The 20,929-nt window shown below is 44.9% G+C and overlaps 4 protein-coding genes across 5 annotated transcripts; 1 reads left to right on the top strand and 3 right to left on the bottom strand.

Annotated features, from left to right (window-relative positions):
* The first annotated feature begins 935 nt into the window (after positions 1 to 935).
* Positions 936 to 2,579, top strand: LOC147320191 (histone H2A type 1-like). Its single transcript, XM_086308132.1, has one exon. It carries the CDS (start codon positions 951 to 953, stop codon positions 1,323 to 1,325), a length of 375 nt encoding a protein of 124 aa, XP_086164258.1. The 5' UTR covers positions 936 to 950; the 3' UTR covers positions 1,326 to 2,579.
* A 166-nt stretch (positions 2,580 to 2,745) lies between these two features.
* LOC147320190 (histone H2B 1/2) lies at positions 2,746 to 7,468 on the bottom strand. 2 transcript variants are annotated; one of them, XM_086308130.1, is made up of 2 exons: positions 7,149 to 7,468; positions 2,746 to 3,191 (listed from the first exon to the last, which is right to left on the bottom strand). In XM_086308130.1, exons 1-2 carry the CDS (start codon positions 7,453 to 7,455, stop codon positions 3,103 to 3,105), a joined length of 396 nt encoding a protein of 131 aa, XP_086164256.1. In that variant the 5' UTR covers positions 7,456 to 7,468; the 3' UTR covers positions 2,746 to 3,102. The 2 variants fall into 2 exon arrangements, with proteins under 2 accessions (XP_086164256.1, XP_086164257.1); XM_086308131.1 differs by lacking the exon at positions 2,746 to 3,191 and having other exon boundaries at positions 4,589 to 7,468.
* A 1,537-nt stretch (positions 7,469 to 9,005) lies between these two features.
* On the bottom strand, positions 9,006 to 9,617 carry LOC147320189 (histone H3). The gene has a single exon (XM_086308129.1). The coding sequence runs from the start codon at positions 9,484 to 9,486 to the stop codon at positions 9,076 to 9,078; it is 411 nt and encodes a 136-aa protein (XP_086164255.1). The 5' UTR covers positions 9,487 to 9,617; the 3' UTR covers positions 9,006 to 9,075.
* A 796-nt stretch (positions 9,618 to 10,413) lies between these two features.
* LOC147320188 (histone H1-like) lies at positions 10,414 to 11,069 on the bottom strand. The gene has a single exon (XM_086308120.1). The coding sequence runs from the start codon at positions 11,054 to 11,056 to the stop codon at positions 10,460 to 10,462; it is 597 nt and encodes a 198-aa protein (XP_086164246.1). The 5' UTR covers positions 11,057 to 11,069; the 3' UTR covers positions 10,414 to 10,459.
* Positions 11,070 to 20,929: the final 9,860 nt, after the last annotated feature.

The following is a 20,929-nucleotide window of genomic DNA, read 5'->3' as shown; positions in this document are numbered from 1 at the left end:
TATTTTAACTGTCTCAGGGACAGTTACATCCGGAAAAAGAACAGCAAAGGATAAATAATGAGCCTGAAATTGAGAAAAGAGGCGTTTATACTCCTGATGAAACCACAGCGAACTGAAACGACCAAACACGTTACTGCGCATGCTCTGTCGGACTTGGAAAGGTCCAGCCAATCGCACGTGAGAGGCAGCGGAGTGATATTAGTATTAGTACGCTTCAAAGTAAAAGAAGAGAAACGAGCTCAGATATGAATGTTATTTTACTCTTTTACTTAAATAAAAATTCACTGATAAACTGACAAAATATGACACTTCTGTTATTTTACAGGAGGAAATGCTGCTAGGATAAAATCAACATGATGATCGTTGTGGAATATTGTGGCTCACAAACAACTTTATAATTGCAAATTAATTATATTTGTGCATTTTTGTGATTTGTGCTTTAACATTAACTTCTTACAGTTCATGACTGATGGGAGAAAATAAAAACCACCCCGGATTTCTCCTCAGCACTGTGGCCAGGTTCACAGACTCAGTCCTGCTGTAACGACTCTTCACCTCGACCAGCACAGTGAGCTGTTTGCTGTGTCCTGTGGGCTTTGTTCGTTTACACCCTTTGTGGGGTTTTTGTTATTATATATTTTTGTGTTTTTATGTGCAGTTGATTTTCTCCATTTGGATGAACATGGTAAAGTACCTTAGGCTGTAAATACTGATGTGTTTGACGTAGTTTGCCTTAAAATTGTCATCCATATAAAAATGAAATACTTCGTTTTTATTTTGAAAATCACACAACGCAAAAACCAAAGAAACCGCAGTGCTGCTCGTTCCTGATTGGACGATTAGACTTACTCTCAGCCTGACCAATGAGCGAGCAGCAGGTGATTATATAAACGCGTAGTCTCTGCCGGAGTCCATGTTCTCGCGGGAATAGCACGAAGTCAGTTACAAAGATGTCTGGACGCGGAAAGAGCGGAAAAACCAGAGCGAAGGCGAAGTCCCGGTCCTCCCGGGCCGGGCTGCAGTTCCCGGTGGGCCGTGTCCACAGGCTGCTGAGGAAGGGTAACTATGCTCAGCGTGTTGGTGCCGGCGCCCCGGTGTACCTCGCGGCTGTGCTGGAGTATCTGACGGCTGAGATCCTGGAGCTGGCCGGAAACGCCGCCCGCGACAACAAGAAGTCCAGGATCATCCCCCGCCACCTGCAGCTGGCCGTCCGCAACGACGAGGAGCTGAACAAGCTGCTGGGCGGAGTGACGATCGCTCAGGGCGGCGTGCTGCCCAACATCCAGGCCGTGCTGCTGCCCAAGAAGACTGAGAAGGCGAAATGAAGCTCCGGGAGAAGCGCGCTGATAATAACGGCTCTTTTAAGGGCCACACACAACATCTGAGAGCAGTACGACCTTAAATGAACTACGGCGGGTCACAGCCCGGACTCACTGGTCCGACCCGCTCTGGGTTAACGTTTCTTCACTTTAATCAACCAAAAGCAGCTGTGACACAAACCTGTAAGTGTTGAAACCACACAGTGAGCCAGCGGAGCGTCTGTAGCTAACGATTAACTCCTGTGACGGGTCATAAAGGACACAGTCACACTGCAAAGGCCAGAAGACCCGCGGCTGTTTGTGTTCACATATTTATCTCTAGTCACAATGTTAACACATCAGACACCCTCGGAGTTCACATCACGCAGGACCTGTCATGGTCCTGTCACATCAACACCGTGGTGAAAAAGGCCCGACAGCGTCTCTACCACCTCAGATGCTTGAGAGACTTCCAACTGCCCTCCAAGGTGCTCAGGAACTTTTACTCGTGCACCATAGAGAGCATCCTGGCGGGAAACATCTTAACCTGGTTCGGGAACAGCACCATGCAGGACAGACGAGCTCTACAGAGGGTTGTGCGGTCAGCTGAGCGCACCATCCGCTCCGAGCTCCCTGACCTGCACTCAATCTACAGCAGGCGGTGCTGGACCAAGGCCAGGAAGATGGTGAAGGACCTCAGCCATCCCAACAACAGACTGTTCTCTCTGCTGAGGTCAGGAAAGCGATTCCGCTCCCTGAAGACCAACACAGAGAGACTGAGGAGGAGCTTCTTCCCGCAGGCGATACGGTCTCTCAATCACACCACCACACAGTACTGACCCACACATATGGTTCTTACACACACACTGGACTTTCTGGACTTTGGTTTTGCACAACACTGGTCACTATATTCTTCATTTCCAGTTAATACTTGTACAGCTGCTGTTATTGTGTATATATTTATTTATATTTCTTCATACATTCTTATATAGTTCTATATTGTGTATTTTGTTGTACAGTTATTTTATTTTCAACTTTAATTTATATATTTTATCTTCTTCCCAGTTAAATTTACCCTTCATTCTAATTTGTGTTGTACAGTTATTTCATTTTTAACCTTAATTTATATTTTATTCCTTCCTAGTTAAATTTACCCTTTTTAATTTTTCATATTTATTTCCTATCTTATTCATAGCCTTTTCCTTTTTTGTTCTCTTTAGGTCACGAGCAGTTGTCCAAGCATTTCACTACATATCGTACTGTGTATGACTGTGTACGTGACAAATAAAATTTGAATTTGAAATAAAATTTGAATTTGAATTTGATTTGTCTCCATGTTGATCCTGTTGTTTCAATCCTGTGCTGCACATTTGACACTGCTATGATCTGAACGTTTGCTTTAAGATGAGCTCATGTTTATTAAAGTATAGATTCCATATAAGGGAAGGACAACAGGATAAAGACACGCTGTGGAAGAGAAAACTATTAATAACCAGGATGATTCAGTACACAGGTCTATGAAGACTTAATAGTGAAGAAGAAACACCCACTGCATCATGGGAATGCCCCAGCAGCCTACACCTAGCACCGTGGACGGTCTGTGACCTGCAATATTTAGGCTCAGTTAACAGCTATAGGTGTGTTTGCTGTATTCCTGCTCTGCTCTTTAGTTTGGGTAAAGATGCTTTCCTCCTCACTCATGTTCCTTCCACGCATCACTGCATGTACGTGGGGCTTTGTTCCACCGCTTGTATCCCATGACTGAAGTGGACACTGACACAGGGACAGTATGCTGGGTCATAGGTCAGTGAGCTTCACCACATGGCTGAAGGTTTGTCTTCCTGTCCCCCTGCAGTGTGAAGGCGCTCAGGTGTGGCAGACCAGCCCTCTGCTCTAGTTTTGGAGGCGTTTGTTTAAAAGAGAAGAAAAATAAAATGATTGATTACAGCAGAATTTACACTGAAGATCCGACGTGTTTGTGCAGCTGATGGATGGGCCAGGCCCTCTAATGTGCTGTGAATCAGACATGATCATGATCTCACTGTTAGCATCATTGCTGTACGAGTTTCGTACACCTGGAGACCCAGCTGGGACTCCACCCCTCACTCTCTCAGGTGTCCTCACCTGTCTGTCATTCGGTCACCTTGTTAACTTCCTGACTGAAGGAGGACGTCTGTCCTCATCTGCTGTGACATGAATTATGGCTGTATCCCAATTCAGGGTCTGCAGCCTTAACGGTCCTCATGGGCCGCGTACTTAAAGACCGCTAAGGCCGGAAGTGCGAGGCTTGTGAAATGGGACGGTCTAGCCTCCGTCGCGCTGCCCAGGTTGCCTAGCAACCATGATACTAACAGCTGGAAACGTGTCATACAGCTGTGTTTGACAGAGATGAAGGAGAAAATCTTGTGTTCATTTGTTTGTTTCTACATGAGCTTTGATCATTCTCTGATTAAGCTCAGCTATTGAACGGCGTGTATTTGAAAGTAAAGGCTTTAAAACCAAGTTAGTACAAACGCCACTAATGTCACATGACTTTGCCGACATGTGGCCAACAGGAATGTTTAATGTTCTTCGTTATTAAACATCAATAAGTGACATCATATTCAGTACTTAAAGTTTACTCTTCGGGCGCCCCTCATCTGCTGTTTTTTTTCGGCAAAATTATCCACACCCACCGCCACGCTATGCATTCTGGGATATGTTGGGCCACGAAGTCTACACCGCCACGTCCTTAAAATTCAGGGAAATGAAGGACGCATTTGAGGGCCGCATTTCGAGGAGCCTTTGAATTGGGACAGCCTTCGTCTGTCGCAGTTACGTAATTAAAATGCGGCCTTTCAGGCTGCAGACCCTGGATTGGGATACAGCTAGGAGTGGGTATCATCACTGATTTCTAGAATCGATTAAATTCCGATTCACAAGGTCCCGAATCGATTCGATCCACGATACGATTTAATTCGATTCGATTTGAATCTGGAAAATTTTGACAGTCAGAAATATAATTCAGATCAGCACATTTACATATTTTTGTATCTATAAAAAGGAAGCTGACACACGCAAGACTTTATCAAAGGTGTGAGCGTCACAGCAGAGGCCTTTGTGTCAAAGTAGCTGAAGATAAAACAGAAAAACATGAAGGTTTTCCTGTTCTGGATTTTATAAAAATATTCTGCAGTAGATCAAAAACGAAAGAAAACCATTAATCAGCACATGAACGTTACCTCTGATGTTACAGCGGTTTTATTACAGACACAGCGTTTTGCATTTTGCATAATTTTAAAAAGTCTAAATTTGTTCAGTATTGAACAGCAGAAATTAGGTTTTCTTTTCGGAAGTTAGTAAAAGGAAAAAAAACAAAAAAAAAACAACAAAAAACAGCGGCTGACAGCCTGTAAACAACAGTAGACTTGTGCGTAACAAGCAAGCGAATAATGAAGAAAACAGATTTTTAGACGGGAAACTGTTCTTGAAGTACAGAGAGAGGGAGCTGTGCATCGTGATGGAAGCAAAACAGCAAAAGTCAGAGTGAGTTCATGACGATGTTTATGTGAAGTTTGGATCTTCTTTTGCTGCTGGTTCAGTCAATGTTGTTTGGAGATAAACTAACAGCTTTAGAATCGGCGCATAAAGGGCGTGAACACAAAGCGCGGACCCGCCGACACATCAGAATCAGCGAGCTGTCGGCTTTCAGCCCCGACTGTGAGAAAGGCGACATTAACTGATTCTGATCCGCGGGTTTAGTCTTTGTGCAGAATCCGTGTTCCTGCTCTCATTGGTGGTTGTTGAAATTTTGTGAGATGTCACCAGAGATTCTGGCATTTCGGGCAAAATAAATTTATATTAAATCGATTCAGGATTTTAATGAATCGATTGTAATCGATAAATCGATTATAAAAACCCAGCCCTAGATACAGCCTTTGTTTACTCATTTTCCATGAGGAAAACTGATTAGCGTTAGTGTCATAATACCATCCATCCATTTCACAGAGCGGGTGGAGGGGCACAGCTGTGACATAATATAAAGCAGATGAACTACACCCACATAACCAGAACTAATAAAGCTCTGCAAAGGGTTTTTGCAGGTGCGACATGAGTTAGCTACCATTAACTTCCGGCCCTTTAAGTCAGGCTCAGACCTCTAAACCACCAAATACATAAAGTCACGGGCGGGACAATCTGTGAAATCTCCTCTTATATTGTAGCTCACCTGTAATTATGTGTTGTTACGTCTGGAGATGAAAACTGGTCATTTCCGCAGCTGAAATATCCGGAAATGCCGTCACACTGCAGGAAACGGGTGCGCACGAGGGACGCGGGGGAAGTGTTATTAGATAAATGATCAGAGATAACAGCCTCGATCAGTGCTGCTCGGTTTATTGAAACTGTTGTACATGTTCCCCACTACACGTGTTAAACATGTGTTTATAATAGTGATGGGTCGTTCGCGAACGAAATGGCTCTTAGAGCCGGCTCTTTGACGTGAACGACGCGAGCCGGCTCCTTATCGCGAGCCGTCACGTGGGTTTTTTTTTTTTTTTTCTTTCTCTCAGCCTCTCTCTCGCACTTTTTTCCCGCTTCACTCTGCACGCGAGCCTTGTGCTTTACGCTGGGCAGAGGGGGGAGGGGCGGTAGTTACACTCAGTAGCACAGGAACAGAGCCAGAGAGAGAGAAAGAGAGGCAGGGACAACAACATTAGAAAGGTATAGTAATCATCCACAACTATTTTCGGTTGCAGATGATAAAGGATTGAGAAAGTTTATTCATGCAGGTCCATATGACAGAGAATATGCATGTTCTTTTAGTTTTCATATTATAATTTATATTTAATTGTGTTGTGGTTTGCAGTGTTTTGTGTTCTTTTCACTTTAAATTTGTGAAAGGAAAAAGCTGAAAATTTAAATAGTTAAAACTTGAAATGTGAATAGTTGATTTTTGTATTATATGATTTATTTATTACATTTTATGTGGAGTGAATAAATAAAAGTATATTTACGGTGGCCCCTAGAGACAAAGCACATACAAACTTCAAATCACGTACGAACTCTGAAGCATGTACAAACTCCAAAACACGTAAAAACACGTACAAACTCCAAAACACGTAAAAACTCCAAAACACGTAAAAACACGTACAAACTCCGAAGCACGTAAAAACTCAAAACACGTACAAAAGACAACAGAAGTGCTCCAGGATGCTGGGCGCAGTGTTGAGCCTTTGTTATCTTGTGGCTACACAAGCCAGCAAGTACCAACGACCAGATTTGGTGTGTGGTAGTAACAGGTAAATGAACTTTTTTTTTTTTTAATTATTTGAATATATATATGAGTGCCTGTGTATAAATACACAAACAATACACACATGCTTTCAATTGTGTAATTTAAGTGATCTAGTAGCTCTGCTTTGGGAGTTCAGTTCATGCTAGAAATGTGTTTTGGAGTTTGTACGTGTTTTGTCTCTAGGGGCCACCGCATATATTTATATATAAACATATATAAATAAAACCACTTTTTTTTACATTAGTAATTCCTTTTGTGCATAATTTTATATTATTGTTAATAATAAATTAATTAAAGCAACAAAACAACCTGAAGAGCCGGTTCGGAGCCGAAAGAGCCGGCTCTTTTTAGTGAGCCGAACCGAAAGAGCCGGCTCTCTAAAAAGAGCCGGAAATCCCATCACTAGTTTATAACAGGACCAGTGAGTGTCACAGCAGGACATGTGCTCCTCGGCAGAGGTGGGTGGCTCTGAAAAGAGCCGTTGGGTGGATGCAGCAGAGCTGCAGTTTACTTGGAGCTGGTGTACTTGGTCACGGCCTTGGTGCCCTCGGACACGGCGTGCTTGGCCAGCTCACCGGGCAGCAGGAGGCGCACGGCGGTCTGGATCTCCCTGGAGGTGATGGTGGAGCGCTTGTTGTAGTGAGCCAGGCGGGAGGCCTCAGAGGCGATGCGCTCGAAGATGTCGTTGACGAACGAGTTCATGATGCTCATGGCCTTGGAGGAGATGCCGGTGTCGGGGTGCACCTGCTTCAGCACCTTGTACACGTAGATGGCGTAGCTCTCCTTCCTGGTCTTTCTCTTCTTCTTGCCGCCCTTGCCGGCGGTTTTGGTCACGGCTTTCTTGGAGCCCTTCTTGGGCGCGGACTTTGCAGGTTCAGGCATTTTCCTTTGTCGCTACTTCACAGTAGAGAATGTGCCCGTCAGCGCAGAGCGGCTCTCTTTTATTTCCGCTGTATGCAAATAAGGCTGTGCAGATCCGCGCCTGTCATTGGTCGAGCTGTTGCTCCGCGTCTTTACTGGGTAAATCGCACAACGAAGAAAAAGAGCAGTGCTTTATTTAACCTGCTGACGGGGCTGTGGGACATTTATCGGGAGTGCGGAAGAGCAGATTTAAATGTGTTGCTTCAGTACGTGTGCAGACAAACATTGATCCATGTGTGAGTTACAACATCACACAAAGACCGAGACAGCCGACGGAAGCTCCGGGAGAGGCTCGGCTGATAATGACGGTCCTTCGAGAGCCGCACAGCGGACTGCAGAGCCCAGGACGCCGCAGCTGCCAGAAACAGAGACTTTGTTTATCCCCCAGGGCCAATTAAGACACACCAGAGCAGCATGACGCTGAAGATAAGGGCGGGGCATAAACAGGCAACAGGAGTGAGATAATAAATGCACAGAATATACAGTATAGACAGTTTTCAAATTAAAGTGACTGAAAGGTGAATAAAAAACTGATTAAAAGTGAGTACAGTGTCGGCAGTATGAAAAGAGTGTAGTTTGTTTCTGGGTGTGGGAAATGGTCCAATGGCTGGAGTTAACAAGCTCCCCCGTAGCTGTGAGCTGCAGTTTGATCGTATATGAACAGATTGTGTAAACCAGGGGTGGGCAACTGCAGGCCTCGAGGGCCGGTGTCCTGCAGGTTTTAGATCGCACCCTGGGTCAACACACCTGAATCACATGATTAGTTCGTTACCAGGCCTCCGGAGAACTCCAAGAAATGCTGAGGAGTCATTTAGCCCTTTAAATCAGCTGTGATGGATCATGGACACATCTAAAACCTGCAGGACACCGGCCCTCGAGGCCTGGAGTTGCCCACCCCTAATGTAAACCATAACGACAGTGCACTAATCCACACTTTCATCCTAATTGGCAGTGATAACTGAAATGACAGAAAGTTCTGGTAGCTCTTTGCCCAGCCTGCTTTTATTTAACAGCAGTTTAATGATTGGATATGGAGCAAAACGTCTGAGCAGCAGATCAAACAGGTTACAATGATCATTTAATTATAAATGACTTGAAGTGCACATTGAGGCTGCGAGACACTGAGCCATGGCTCGGTTCTTATTGCACATCTCTGCCATGCAGGACGGTTTATTTTATATTGAACTGGAGCTTTAGTTTTCTCCCCCTCCCCAAACTTCCGTGTTCATATAAAACACTTTTAGGGAGATCATGAGGTTTAAAGCCTGGCTCAGTGAAACTTTGTCCTCCAAGCTGAAACCTCAGAGTGTCTCCATCCAGCTGCTTATGAACTCTGCAGTCCTGTAACCACTCAAACGCAGCTGTGCTTGACGCGGTCTGGGCCTGCACCGCTACACACCTGTGTAGTAATACAGTACAATCAATACTAACCCACACTGCATGCTCTGTTAGTGAGCAACAGACTCCAAACAGCACTTAGCTGAGGGCCAGGTAATACATAATACAAACCGCTGCTCTGAGTGCGTGTACGTGGCTCTTAAAAGAGCCGTTGTGTTTTGTGTAAACTGATCTCAGATCAGCTTAAGCCCTCTCTCCGCGGATGCGGCGGGCCAGCTGGATGTCTTTGGGCATGATGGTGACCCTCTTGGCATGGATGGCGCACAGGTTGGTGTCCTCGAACAGACCGACCAGGTAAGCCTCGCTAGCTTCCTGCAGAGCCATGACGGCGGAGCTCTGGAAGCGCAGGTCGGTCTTAAAGTCCTGAGCGATCTCCCTGACCAGGCGCTGGAAGGGCAGCTTACGGATCAGCAGCTCGGTGGATTTCTGGTAGCGGCGGATCTCCCTGAGAGCCACAGTCCCGGGCCTATAACGGTGGGGCTTCTTCACGCCTCCGGTAGCTGGGGCGCTTTTACGGGCAGCCTTGGTGGCGAGCTGCTTCCTGGGAGCTTTTCCTCCGGTGGATTTTCGGGCAGTCTGCTTGGTCCTGGCCATCTTACAGCTTCGGGCTCCTCTGTGTGAACAGCGAAAGAGAGAATGAAGTCTGAGCGCGAGCAGCGGCTTTATACAGGGGCTGCAGGCGGGAGCTCAGCGCTGATTGGTCCAGATCTGGTAGCGCGCGCACCGCAGCTGCTCAGCTATTGGACGAAAATGTTCAAAATGAAGCGCGAGACAGAACAGAACTTCTTTATTGTTATTCAGATGTACAGTGAGACGGCGCCGCCTACTACTGCACACATGCGGGGTGCACAGCTTCAGCAGCACGTTACACATATGAACAGTATTCAAAAAGATAAGATGTACGAACAAACCGGGAAAAATAAAAATACATTAGTGTTACATACATGTAGAGTGCGGGTTACTGCACAGTGCTTATGTGAAGTCTACAGAGGTCTTTGAGAAGGGGGTGGGGGGCTAATTCAAATTTAACTTTAAACAACAGCAGGTAATAAACCAGTAAACCAAGAAAACAAAGCCATCCACAGCTTCAGTGCACTCATCAGCTCCTGTCATCAGCACCAGAATAAACTGGAAATATTTGCAGCACTGACTGGGAAATAATTCAGGTTTCAAAGTATCATTGAATCACTGCCTAGCTAATTATCAGATTGTATTTATTGACATAAGACTGAAACTCATGTTTCTAATGTTCTGACAATTCAACATGCATTTCCCCCTTCAGTGAGCCAACTGGGAGACCAGTATTTTCTACCTGAACCGGCTCAGTCTCCATAATTTACTCTGCATGTGGAGGAACAGGTGAGCATGAAGCGTAAAGCTGAGTGTGCAGCCTGTGTGTCCCCGGCATAGTGTCTCTCTCTCACACACACACACACACACACACACTCACACACACACACACACACACACACACACACACACACACACACACAGAACGAGGAGCTCGTAGCGGAGGCTGTGGTGGCTCTGAAAAGAGCCTTTGATGCACTCGGTGCGGGAGAAGCTTTTACTTCTTGGCCTTCTTTGGCGCAGTTTTCTTTGCGGGCTTCTTGGCGGCTTTGGGCTTTTTCGGAGCGGCCTTCTTAGCGGGGGACTTGGGCTTCTTTGCTGCCGCCTTGGGCTTCTTGGGAGCAGCCTTCTTGGGGCTCTTCTTCACCACTTTCTTCGCAGCCTTCTTGGCCGGAGATTTCTTCGGGGTGGCCACTTTCTTCACCGCGGGCTTCTTGGCTTTGGCGGGAGCCTTCTTCGCGGGCTTGGCAGCCTTCTTCTTCGCTGGTTTCGCGACTTTCGGTTCTTTCTTAGCAAGCTTGAAGGAGCCGGAAGCCCCGGTGCCCTTCACCTGACTGAGAATGCCTTTCTCCACCAGCTTGGCGACGGCGGTGTTGATACGTTTGTTGGCCTTGGGTACGTCCACATTTTTGGCGGTCAGGTACTTCTTTATGGCCGCCAGCGACGTCCCCTTGCGCTCCTTCGACTCTGTCACCGAGGCGACGATGAGCTTAGGGAGGCTGGGCCCGTCCTTCTTAGCCCGGGGAGCGGACTTCTTCTTGGGAGCCTTGGCCGGGGCTTTCGCCGGTGCAGCTGCGGGAGCTTCTTCTGCCATGTCTGCGCGTGAGCTTCGTACTGAGCATGTCGGAGCTTCGCGCGGGAGGCGGGACTTATCAAGCACATGAGAACCATGGAGAGTGAAGCCAGCCCTCCGCTCTGCTGCCGCTACAATCGCGGCTCTTCTTGTGTTTTCTTCGCCGCGTTTCGGAGCTCAAACCGGCCCCAGATAAACGTTTGAAACCCCCGTTCCGAGGCAGCGGGGAGAAAACTCTCCGGTCTCCCGTCTGATCCTGTTTTTGCCCTTCGGGACTTCTTCCGTTAATTTCGGGAGGCTTCAAACCTCTCTGACACACCGCCACTCGGAGCAGCTCGCAGCGAACTTTCTCCACATTTCTGCTCCTAAAGTGACCCAAAGCGGTTCGGATGAAATGTGATCTCGGTGCTCCGGTCAGCGAAGACCCGTGGGGACAGAGTCCCGGTGAAACAGCGGCAGTGCCGGGGATAGTTGGGTTCTAACGGAGGCAGATTTCGGTGGCGGTAAACACACGCAGGCTGCCGGTGACCGGGCGGATATAGAGTCACAGATGATCCGCTGGGAGAGACTTCCCTACATCCAGTCTGACTGTACACGCTGATGTGATATTATACTGTTATCTATAATATCACACATCAGCGGTTTCATTCTGGTGTTCAGTGTTAGACTGGAAACTGCAGGAAACTGTTTCTGTGTTTGCAGCGGAGCCCACAGCATTGAGAGACTTTAGCACCCAGGACCAGTTTATTCATGTTACATTTATGATCAGACATGTGCACAAAATTACTATTGCACAAAATTAAATGCTTTTGCAATTTAAGAAATTCTGTGGCAGAGTAGTTAGAGGCATCATCCATATGTAAATTAAAGTCACCTACCAAGATGATTTTATCAAAATGAATCATAACAGAGGAGAGGACAGGAGATTAGAGAGTTCATTCAGGGAATGTTTGCAGGATTTGGGAGGTTGATAGATTAATAATTCAAAGGAGTTAAAAGAACCAGGATTAAATGGACACAGTTCAGATGGTCCTTATAAACCACTGCGACTCCCTCGTGACAACAGTCATCTGGTTTGAGTCTCAAGGAAGAAGAAAAAGTCTCATTTCTGAGCTGTGATAAAATGTTATGCATGAATGATTTATTAGATTAAAAAAAGGCAACAACTGCAGCAGAGATGGGCTTAAGAGGAATAAGTTTACATCACACAGAAATTAGATCACTGAGTTTGGTTTGATTTTATGAGATGTTTTCCATCTATGCCTTATAATTACTGGGACTGGTAAAGATGAGGCAGCTGACTGAAGAACAGGTAGCAGTGAATAACTGGTTATGCACTTTAGCAGATGAAATACTGATGTTTAGAAAATATCAGTACCTGTCACAGAGTCGCAGATAACATGATTTTCCAGGACTCATGCTGTAGGGGTCGTACACAGTGGCCCCAACAAGGGGGGATGGCCATAGGGGGGCGCTGGCCACCCCTCTAACTCGTTTTGTTTGTCACCTTTCAGCCTCGGCTTGTGAGCACAGTTTTTCACTGCTAAAATTAATCAAAGCTACTCTAAGGCTACGTCCACACTAGCCTGGGTAGATTTGAAAACGGCGTTCTCGTCTGAAAACGCTCGGTGTCCACATTATCGTCTTCAGTTGTTTTCACAGAGCCGTGCGTCCACATTGAAACGGCCCAAAACGCTTACGTTCCAGTCCTGCGCAACAATGAGTGAGAATTAAAGAATTTGAAAAGCTATCTGGAGCATGTACAGACTGATATTATTTTTTTATGGCTGTCAAAGTTGAGAGCAATCAAAACAACTGCTGTGTAACGCCCTCCGCTGTCTTGGTTTAATTGGTCACATGACTGCATCACATGACTAAAATGCGTCGTCTGTGTTTTCGAGTGTCCACACTGCAACCGGACAGCTCCGTTTTGAAATGTATGTGTTTTCAAGAGCGTTTCCAAAACGTCTCAGTGTGGACGAAAACGCATTAGTGTGGACGTAGCCTAAGGAACCCAGTGCGTGACAATCCACTCATCAATTTGGGGCGTGAAGCAGTCAGGCCAGAAGGGCCAGAGCCATAAACCTCGATGGTTTTGTGGATGTTCTTGTCAAAAGACATGGCAGTAGATGGATAAAACAGTTTTGAATAAATGTGATGCCAGACGATTTTGTTCCGTAGCCGTTAGAGTCAGGGATGGTTTTGAAACACACGAAAGTCTCTGTGTGGTGTTTGACATGTAAAAGCTCTTATTTCCAATTAAAGAAGTACTGACCTATAGCTGTCTGACCTACGCTGCTTATCTAACATGACACACAGCGTTCATACAACCCGTAACGTTGCAAAAGTTACTAAAGAGGTAAAACATGTAAAGATTGTCTCTCTCCATGCACTCGTGTGCAAGCATGTTGTTCACATACACCACAGAGAGTGCAGTGCTGCATAATGACATCTGTCTGTCCTGCCCCTGGAGGGGGCACCACAGCATTGATGAAATTTCATAAATGAGCTGATTGGGGCACACAAGGCAACTGTACACATTAAAACCCCCATGAATAACTGCCCTCCACCTTAAACTATTGGCCAAAAAAAGAAAATAACACATTTTATTTTTATATGACAGTATTCAATACAATATTTTTCTACTCTCTCTCAGTTTGTATTTTGTCATGTATGGCTGTGTTCTCTCTGTGACCCCTTTGTTCTCTTATCTTTCCCCTCAAACCCGACCAGATGTGGCAGAGGACCACCTCTCCTGAGCCCGGCTCTGTTGGAGGTCTCTCCCTGTTAAAATGAAGTCGTCGCTGAAAATGATTGGCTGTACGGGATTCAGACTTTTGGGTTTATCCTCTAGTATTCAGTCTGTACTTAACCATACAGGGTGGGTCATTTATATGGACACAGCGTAATAACATGGGAATGGTTGGTGATATTAAAGTCCTGTTTGTGGCACATTAGTATATGTGAGGGGGCAAACTCCTCAAGATGGGCGGTGACCATGGTGGCCATTTAGAAGTCGGCCATCTTGGATACAACTTTTGTTTTTTCAATAGGAAGAGGGCCATGTGACACATCACACTTATTGGTAATGTCACAAGAAAAACAATGGTGTGCTTGGTTTCAGGGTAACTTTATTCTTTATTCAGTTTTCTGCTCATTTAGGTTGAGAAAATTTAGCGCCAACCATGCCTTAACGTCTTCCAGACAATCAAACAGACCCATCAAACAGAGGATTCACAGATTTCCGTCTGTAAATCTGAGAGTCATCTGCGTAGCAATGAAACGAGATATATATATTTTTAAATTGAGCCCATCGGAAGCATGTAGATTAAAAAAAGGGCCGAGGATAGAGCCCTGGGGGACCCCACAAGAAAGCACGGTCCTTGGGGATAATGAGTCTCTGAGTTTAACAGAGAAGCTTCAATTAGATAGGTAGGATTTAAACCATTCCAAAATAATCCCTTTTATTCCAGTGTGTTGTTCCAGTCTGGAGAGAAGGCTGCGATCTACTGTATCAAAAGCAGCACTGAGATCTAATAATATTAAGATGGCAGGACTGACATAATGAATTCATTAAATACACCATTAAATAATTAATTAAAATTGGAAATAATTAATTACATAAATATTTGTGACACATGTAATTAATTAATTATTGACATATTTAATTAATTAATAACACATTTAAATAATTATTGACAGTTTTAATTCATTATTTAATACTTTTTTTATTTAATTCATTTTGGCACTTTTGTCCCCTTCATGTCTCATCTTGAAATCATTTTATCTGTCAGCCTCACCCATCAAACTAAGTGGGCGGGGTCAACGCTGCCCATGCAGTTTCTCTAACATTTGATTGGTTGCCGTGCAAAGTAAGTCAAGACACTTATGTCGACTTGGGGCGGGTATCCCAGAATCCATTTCACATCACAGGCAGCAGTGATGGTGGTTGTAAAGTTTTAAAATACCCCGTGTTTCTGTCACCAGCTGAACTTTTAACAGTGTTTTAGTCGTGGCGTAATCGTCACGTCTGGGCAGGTTGTCAACAGAACATGTTTGTGCTCAGATGTTTTCAGAGACGTCACTCGCTCTGCTAACAGTCAGCTGACAGAGAGCACCGAGCTCACAGCCCCGGTGTTCCAGCTGAACTGTTTTTTTGTGTTTGTTTGTTTGTTTGGGGGGGTACGTTAACCGGTTTGTTTACATATTCCACTCTCCGTGTTCCACATGTTGCATTCGCAGATTCTCGTTTTCACTGAACGATCGTCTCTTTCCGCCTGCTCTTGTGTCTCTGTGCTTCTGTAACATAAAGAACGAGCTGACGTGTTTCTCACGAAACCAGCGATCAGCTCAACAGACCCTCAGTTTACCTGCATGCATCCTCCTCCTCACCTGTCAGCTGTTTAACACCTGCTGCTAATTCAAGAAACACGCCTACGTGACCTGGTGAAAGTCACAGTTTAACTGGGCAGCCGGTGCTCGATATAAAGCAATGTCTGCGCATTTTTCTCCACAAGATAAGTAAATATAGTTTTTGACCAATTTTTGACCTCACGCATGCACTTGCGAAAGCCACTACCTGCTGTGGTTAGCTGTTGTAGGGCTGCTGGTACCTTACAGAGATTAGATATGACAGTTAATGGCAGCAGTTACACTTCTGTCTACTGAAAATACAGATTCTACACTTCAGGCTGCAGCAGCACGGCTAACACAAAATCTGTATTGTTTTTGTTTACCAGTTCAATTTAAAGAAGTTTCATTTATACAGCGACAAATCACAACAACAGTCGCCTCAAAGCACTTTATATTGTAAGGTAGACGATAATACAAAGAAAACTCCAAAAATCATATGACCCACCATGAGCAAGGGGAAACGCCTTTTTAACAGGAACAAACCTCCAGTATAACCAGGCTCAGGGAGGCGGGGCCATGTGCTATGACAAAAGTCATGGTGTGGAGGAGAGCCTGAAGAAAGTGGTCCAACATATCTGTTTAATATGCACATTGAAGGATGCTGCATTTCTAAGCTTTTCAGGGCCGAGTACAATAACCTCAGTTTGATCTGAATTAAGAAGCAGAAAGTTAGCGGCCATCCAGGTCTTTATGTCTTTAAGACATTCCTGCAGTTTAACTCATTGGTGTGTGTTATCTGGCTTCATGGACAGATAGAGCTGGGTGTCATCAGCATAGCAGTGTAAATGTATGCTATGTGTACTGATGATAGTCAGATTAATCACTTGAATTATTCTAATCTACTCTGAGCTCATGGTGATCGTGTTCTTATCTTTTAGGACAGATGTTGAGAAGAGAACAGGAACAAACAGGTCTGAAGATGCACTGTGTCCTGTGCTGAGTGGGAATCCAAGTCTCCTTCAGTCTTTACTCTAACACAGCGAAAACGAGCAGATGAAGCCCCCCCCCCCCCCCCTCACAAAAAAGCTCAATGAGAGCTGGAGAAAAGATGTGTCGACTGCATCTCGTCAACTGAACTCTCAGAAGTTTCTTAAAGTGAGGTGCAGAGCAGTTCTCTGCATCACTGCATGGTTTTGTCTTCCTGACAGTACTTTTTAAAATCACTGTCCTAGTGAACATCTGCTACTGTAAAAGCAACAAACAGCAAGAGCAGCAAACTATTGCTACACAATTTTGAGTTGATTCAGTGATTCAATGCTGCAACAAACTGGTTAGGAATCCTGTGCTGTTTAGGCTGCTGCTGCCCATCAGCTCCAATCAGCAGCATCTGATCATCTGATCAGTTTGCCACCAGCTATGTGGGGGACACAGCAAACATGTGGAAGAAGCTGCTCTGGTCAGATGAGACCAACATGCAAAACGCTATGTGTGGAAAACTAACACTGCACATCACTCTGAACACACCATCCCCACTGTCAGATATGGTGGTGGCAGCATCATGCTCTGGGGGGGCTTCTCTTCAGCAGGGACAGGGAAGCTGGTCAGAGTTGATGGGAAGATGGATGGAGCCAAATACAGGGCAATCTTGGAAGAAAAGACTTGAGACTGGGGCGGAGGTTCACCTTCCAGCAGGACAACGACCCTAAACATAAAGCCAGGGCAACAATGGGATGGTTTAAAACAAAACATATCCATGTGTTAGACTGGCCCAGTCAAAGTCCAGATCTAAATCCAATCCAGAATCTGTGGCAAGATCTGAAACTGCTGTTCACAAACGCTGTCCATCTAATCTGACTGAGCTGGAGCTGTTTTGCAAAGAAGAATGGGCAAAGATTTCAGTCTGTAGATGTGCAAAGCTGGTAGAGACAGACCCTAAAAGACTGGCAGCTGGAACTGCAGCAAAAGCTGGTTCTACAAAGCATTGACTCAGGGGGCTGAATAATTACGCACACCCCACTTTGCAGCTATTTATTTGTAAAACATGTTTGAATCATGTTTGATTTTCGTTCCACTTCTCACGTGTGCACCACTTTGTGTTGGTCCTTCACCTGGAATTCCAATAACATTGATTCATGTTTGTGGCTGTAATGTGACAAAATGTCATGGTCCTGGGTCGAGCGACCCAGTATTTGAGTTTCATGTATCTTTTGTATTCATTTGCACCTAGCTTAGTTCGCCTAGTTAATTTCTAGATTGCTGTTTAGTCTTGTTGTCTCCCCCTGTACTAAGTCTCCCTGGTTCATGCGTCATGTCTGCGTGGTTATATTTAGTTCTTGTCATGTCTAATCTCCATGTTTCCCGTTTTACTTTGAAAGTCTGTATTCATTGTCAGTGTATTCAGTTTCACTTCTCCTGTCCTGTCGTTAGGTTCATGTGTGTCAGCTGTGCTCCCATGTGTGGCCACTTCCCCTGATCATCCCTCATGTGTATTTAGTCTCTGTGTTTCATGTTGTCACAGCCAGTCGTAGTATTCGTAGTTATGGTTTCCTGTGGCTTCATAGTTTTACTTTCCCAGTTTAGTTTGTCACTGCGTTTCTGCCTTGTCTGCACTCCTTGTCACCAGCCACAATAAAGGCTCGCTTTCAGTTAAGTTTACTCCAGTCTGCTCTCGTGTGTTTGCGCCTGGGTCCACCACACACACCACCGCACGGTCTGCCTCCTCAGATCTTGACAACAAAATGTGGGAAAGTTCAAGGGGGCCCAATATTTATGCAAGTACTGTAGACATCTATGCTTGTTGGGAGCAGTTCTGATTGTACAGTCTGACAGCTGCAGGGAGGAAGGACCTGCCGAAACGCTCCTTCATGCGTCGAGCATGCAGCAGTCTGTCTCTGCAGCAACATCTACATGCATGGGCTGGGAGGCTCTGTCCATCAGAGATGTTGTTTTGGCCAGAGTCCTTCTGTCTCCACCACCTGCACTGGGTCCAGGGTGCATCCCAGAACAGAGCTGGCCTTCCTGATGAGTTTGTCCAACCTCTTCCTCTCAGCTGCCGATAAACTGCTGCTCCAACACACCACACTGTAAAAAATGACAGATGCCACCACAGAGTCATAGAAGGTCTTTAAAAGCGCTCCCTGTGCTCCAAATGACCTCAGCCGCCTCAGCAGGTAGCGTCTGCTCTGACCCTTCCTGTAAACAGCATCAGTGTTGTGGCTCCAGTCCAGTTTATTATTCAGGTGAACACCCAGGTACCTATAAGAGTCCACTATCTCAATGTCCACTCCCTGGATGTTCACCGGTGTCAGTGTGGTGGGTCTGCGTCTCCGGAAGATTGTGATCTGAGCCCCCCAGGGGAGGCAGAGGTGATGAGCTGTATGCCTCCTTGGTGTTAGCATACAATCAGTCCAATGCTTTATTGTCTCTGCTGTGGCAGGTGACATACTGTGTGAAGGTGGGGAGAGTGGAGGACAGGGAGGTGTGGTTAAAGTCCCCACACTGTAAAATCTGATTAGTTCCCAGAACTCAAAAAAATTATGGAAACTCGTTGACTCAAAACAACTAAGTAAAGCTTACTTAAGACGACTGTTAGAACAACAGCCATCATTGCAAGTCTGCAGTATTAAGAATAACTTGATATTTCTGACTGTACAATACTAATTGTTTACCTACTGACAAACATTTCAAGTTCAACTAAATTAAAAACTATTTGTGGTAACCTGAATATGATTAGAAATAATTAACAACACTTTTTGTAATGATGTTAAAATCAGCCCAACTTTTATTTTCAAACACAACAAAGTCTAACAGCCAACATACTGGACACTGTTCTGCTGAACAACAAACAGTTATATTGCCATCACTGTTATAATCTTACAATGAAACAAAGTCTCAGATGTAATTATTCTGAAAATAAGTTTGTTTGGTACTTACTTATATAATCAAATAAAATATTTGTTGTTCTGTCACAAGTGCATCTCTGATTTAAACAACACATTTGTTTTTCATTCCAACACAGGAGCTGGAATGTTGTAGTGTTTTAAGGATGCTTGTTTCCAGTCCAGGCATTACTGCTGAATGACTGTCATGGATCGAGGTGATCCAAATGTAGGTGCAGACAAAGTCTTTAACTTCCCTTCAGTACAGTGGCAGTGGATGTGGGTTGGAGATGCAATGAGCTTGAACCTGCAGGCGACCATCTTCACTGACCACACCATCTGTGACGGAGACTCATCTCTCCTGGTGTCCTGCAAGCAAACAATCATATTTTTTGGACATGAACTTAATTGCTTTCTTAAAACATTTTTTTCTGCATTTGGTATAAAACAGACTCCAATTTAGACAATCTCAGGCTCCCTCCCCACCAGAGAGGTGACATTCAATGTCCCACTGTCAGTCTAGATAGCCGTGACCCCCACCCAACACACAATAATGTCATGAAAGCATCATTTTAAAAAGGGCTATGCAAACATGGCCAATACTTTCATTCTAATGATGTGCAAAAAACAAATGTTGCTGTTAGAAAACTTGCAGACTTCACTATATACAGTGTAGACCCTCTAAACTAAGTTTGGGGGATGTGATCTTTCAAGAAATGCAGACAAACTGTTGTTGTTTGTTTACTTACACAGCATGTCTGGTAGAATTAACTGGAGTCACCAGCAACAGCATCGTGCAGTCATATCTCAAGTCTAATAACAGAAGACAGGAAAAGATCAGTGAAGAAACAACTTCCCCCCCAAACCAAAGCACAAATAAAACAATAAGTAAAACAGGCTGATCTAAAGTATGATTAAAGCTCAGCCTGATTAATATAAATGTCACTGACAGTTGCTAACAAAACCAAAATACTGATGTCTTTCTGCTGGTCCCGAGCCTCAAAGACAGCAAGAAGCAAGCAGAGGGAGAAAAAGCAGAACATTTTTCAGAAACTGATTTGATCCTTAATGGCTGTGCAATCATTGTAACATAGAGTTTGCTTATGTTGGTAAATAAAGTCTAGATTTGACATTAATAGATGCCACAGATGTTCAACAGCTGCCACAAAGCATGAAAAAAATGGACGTCTCCGAAAACGTCGGAGCACTTTTGCAAATATGTGATGTCTTGATAAATCGAGCAGATACTTGAACTTTACACAGCTACATTCTTGCCGGAGTGAGTTGCGGATTTGTGCCGTTCACACTGTCACACCATGATCGGATCGATGGGTCGCATAAAAATCGGATTTGATGCGCTTTCGCCTGCAGTGTGAACGCAGCCTCAGTCACCCAGATGGCCACAGATTCACTCTCAGATCAGTTTTTATTCAGTAAAAACTGTTTTTGCAGCAGATTTTGAGCATTTAAATGTCTCAGTAATTATTTAGCGAACACTGAATGTCCTGATGGGCTGTAACCTAACCCAGCCACAGCGGCACCACGAGCCAGTCTACTCTCAGTGCCGGATGTCAGGGGGGCATCCAAATCAAACATGCAGATCAAAATATTGGAGAGGTGACATTCAGTGTCCCGCTTGTGAGTCTGGATATCCCACAACCTA

The sequence above is a fragment of the Aulonocara sp. 'chitande type north' Nkhata Bay genome, linkage group LG10 (genome assembly GCF_057382095.1).
Source record: "Aulonocara sp. 'chitande type north' Nkhata Bay isolate Kocher_YH1m ecotype deep benthic linkage group LG10, A_spYH_male_GT1.1, whole genome shotgun sequence".
NCBI classification, from domain to species: domain Eukaryota; kingdom Metazoa; phylum Chordata; class Actinopteri; order Cichliformes; family Cichlidae; genus Aulonocara; species Aulonocara sp. 'chitande type north' Nkhata Bay.
Note: the sequence above shows the minus strand (reverse complement) of the source record. Positions and strands in the feature narration are given on the sequence as shown.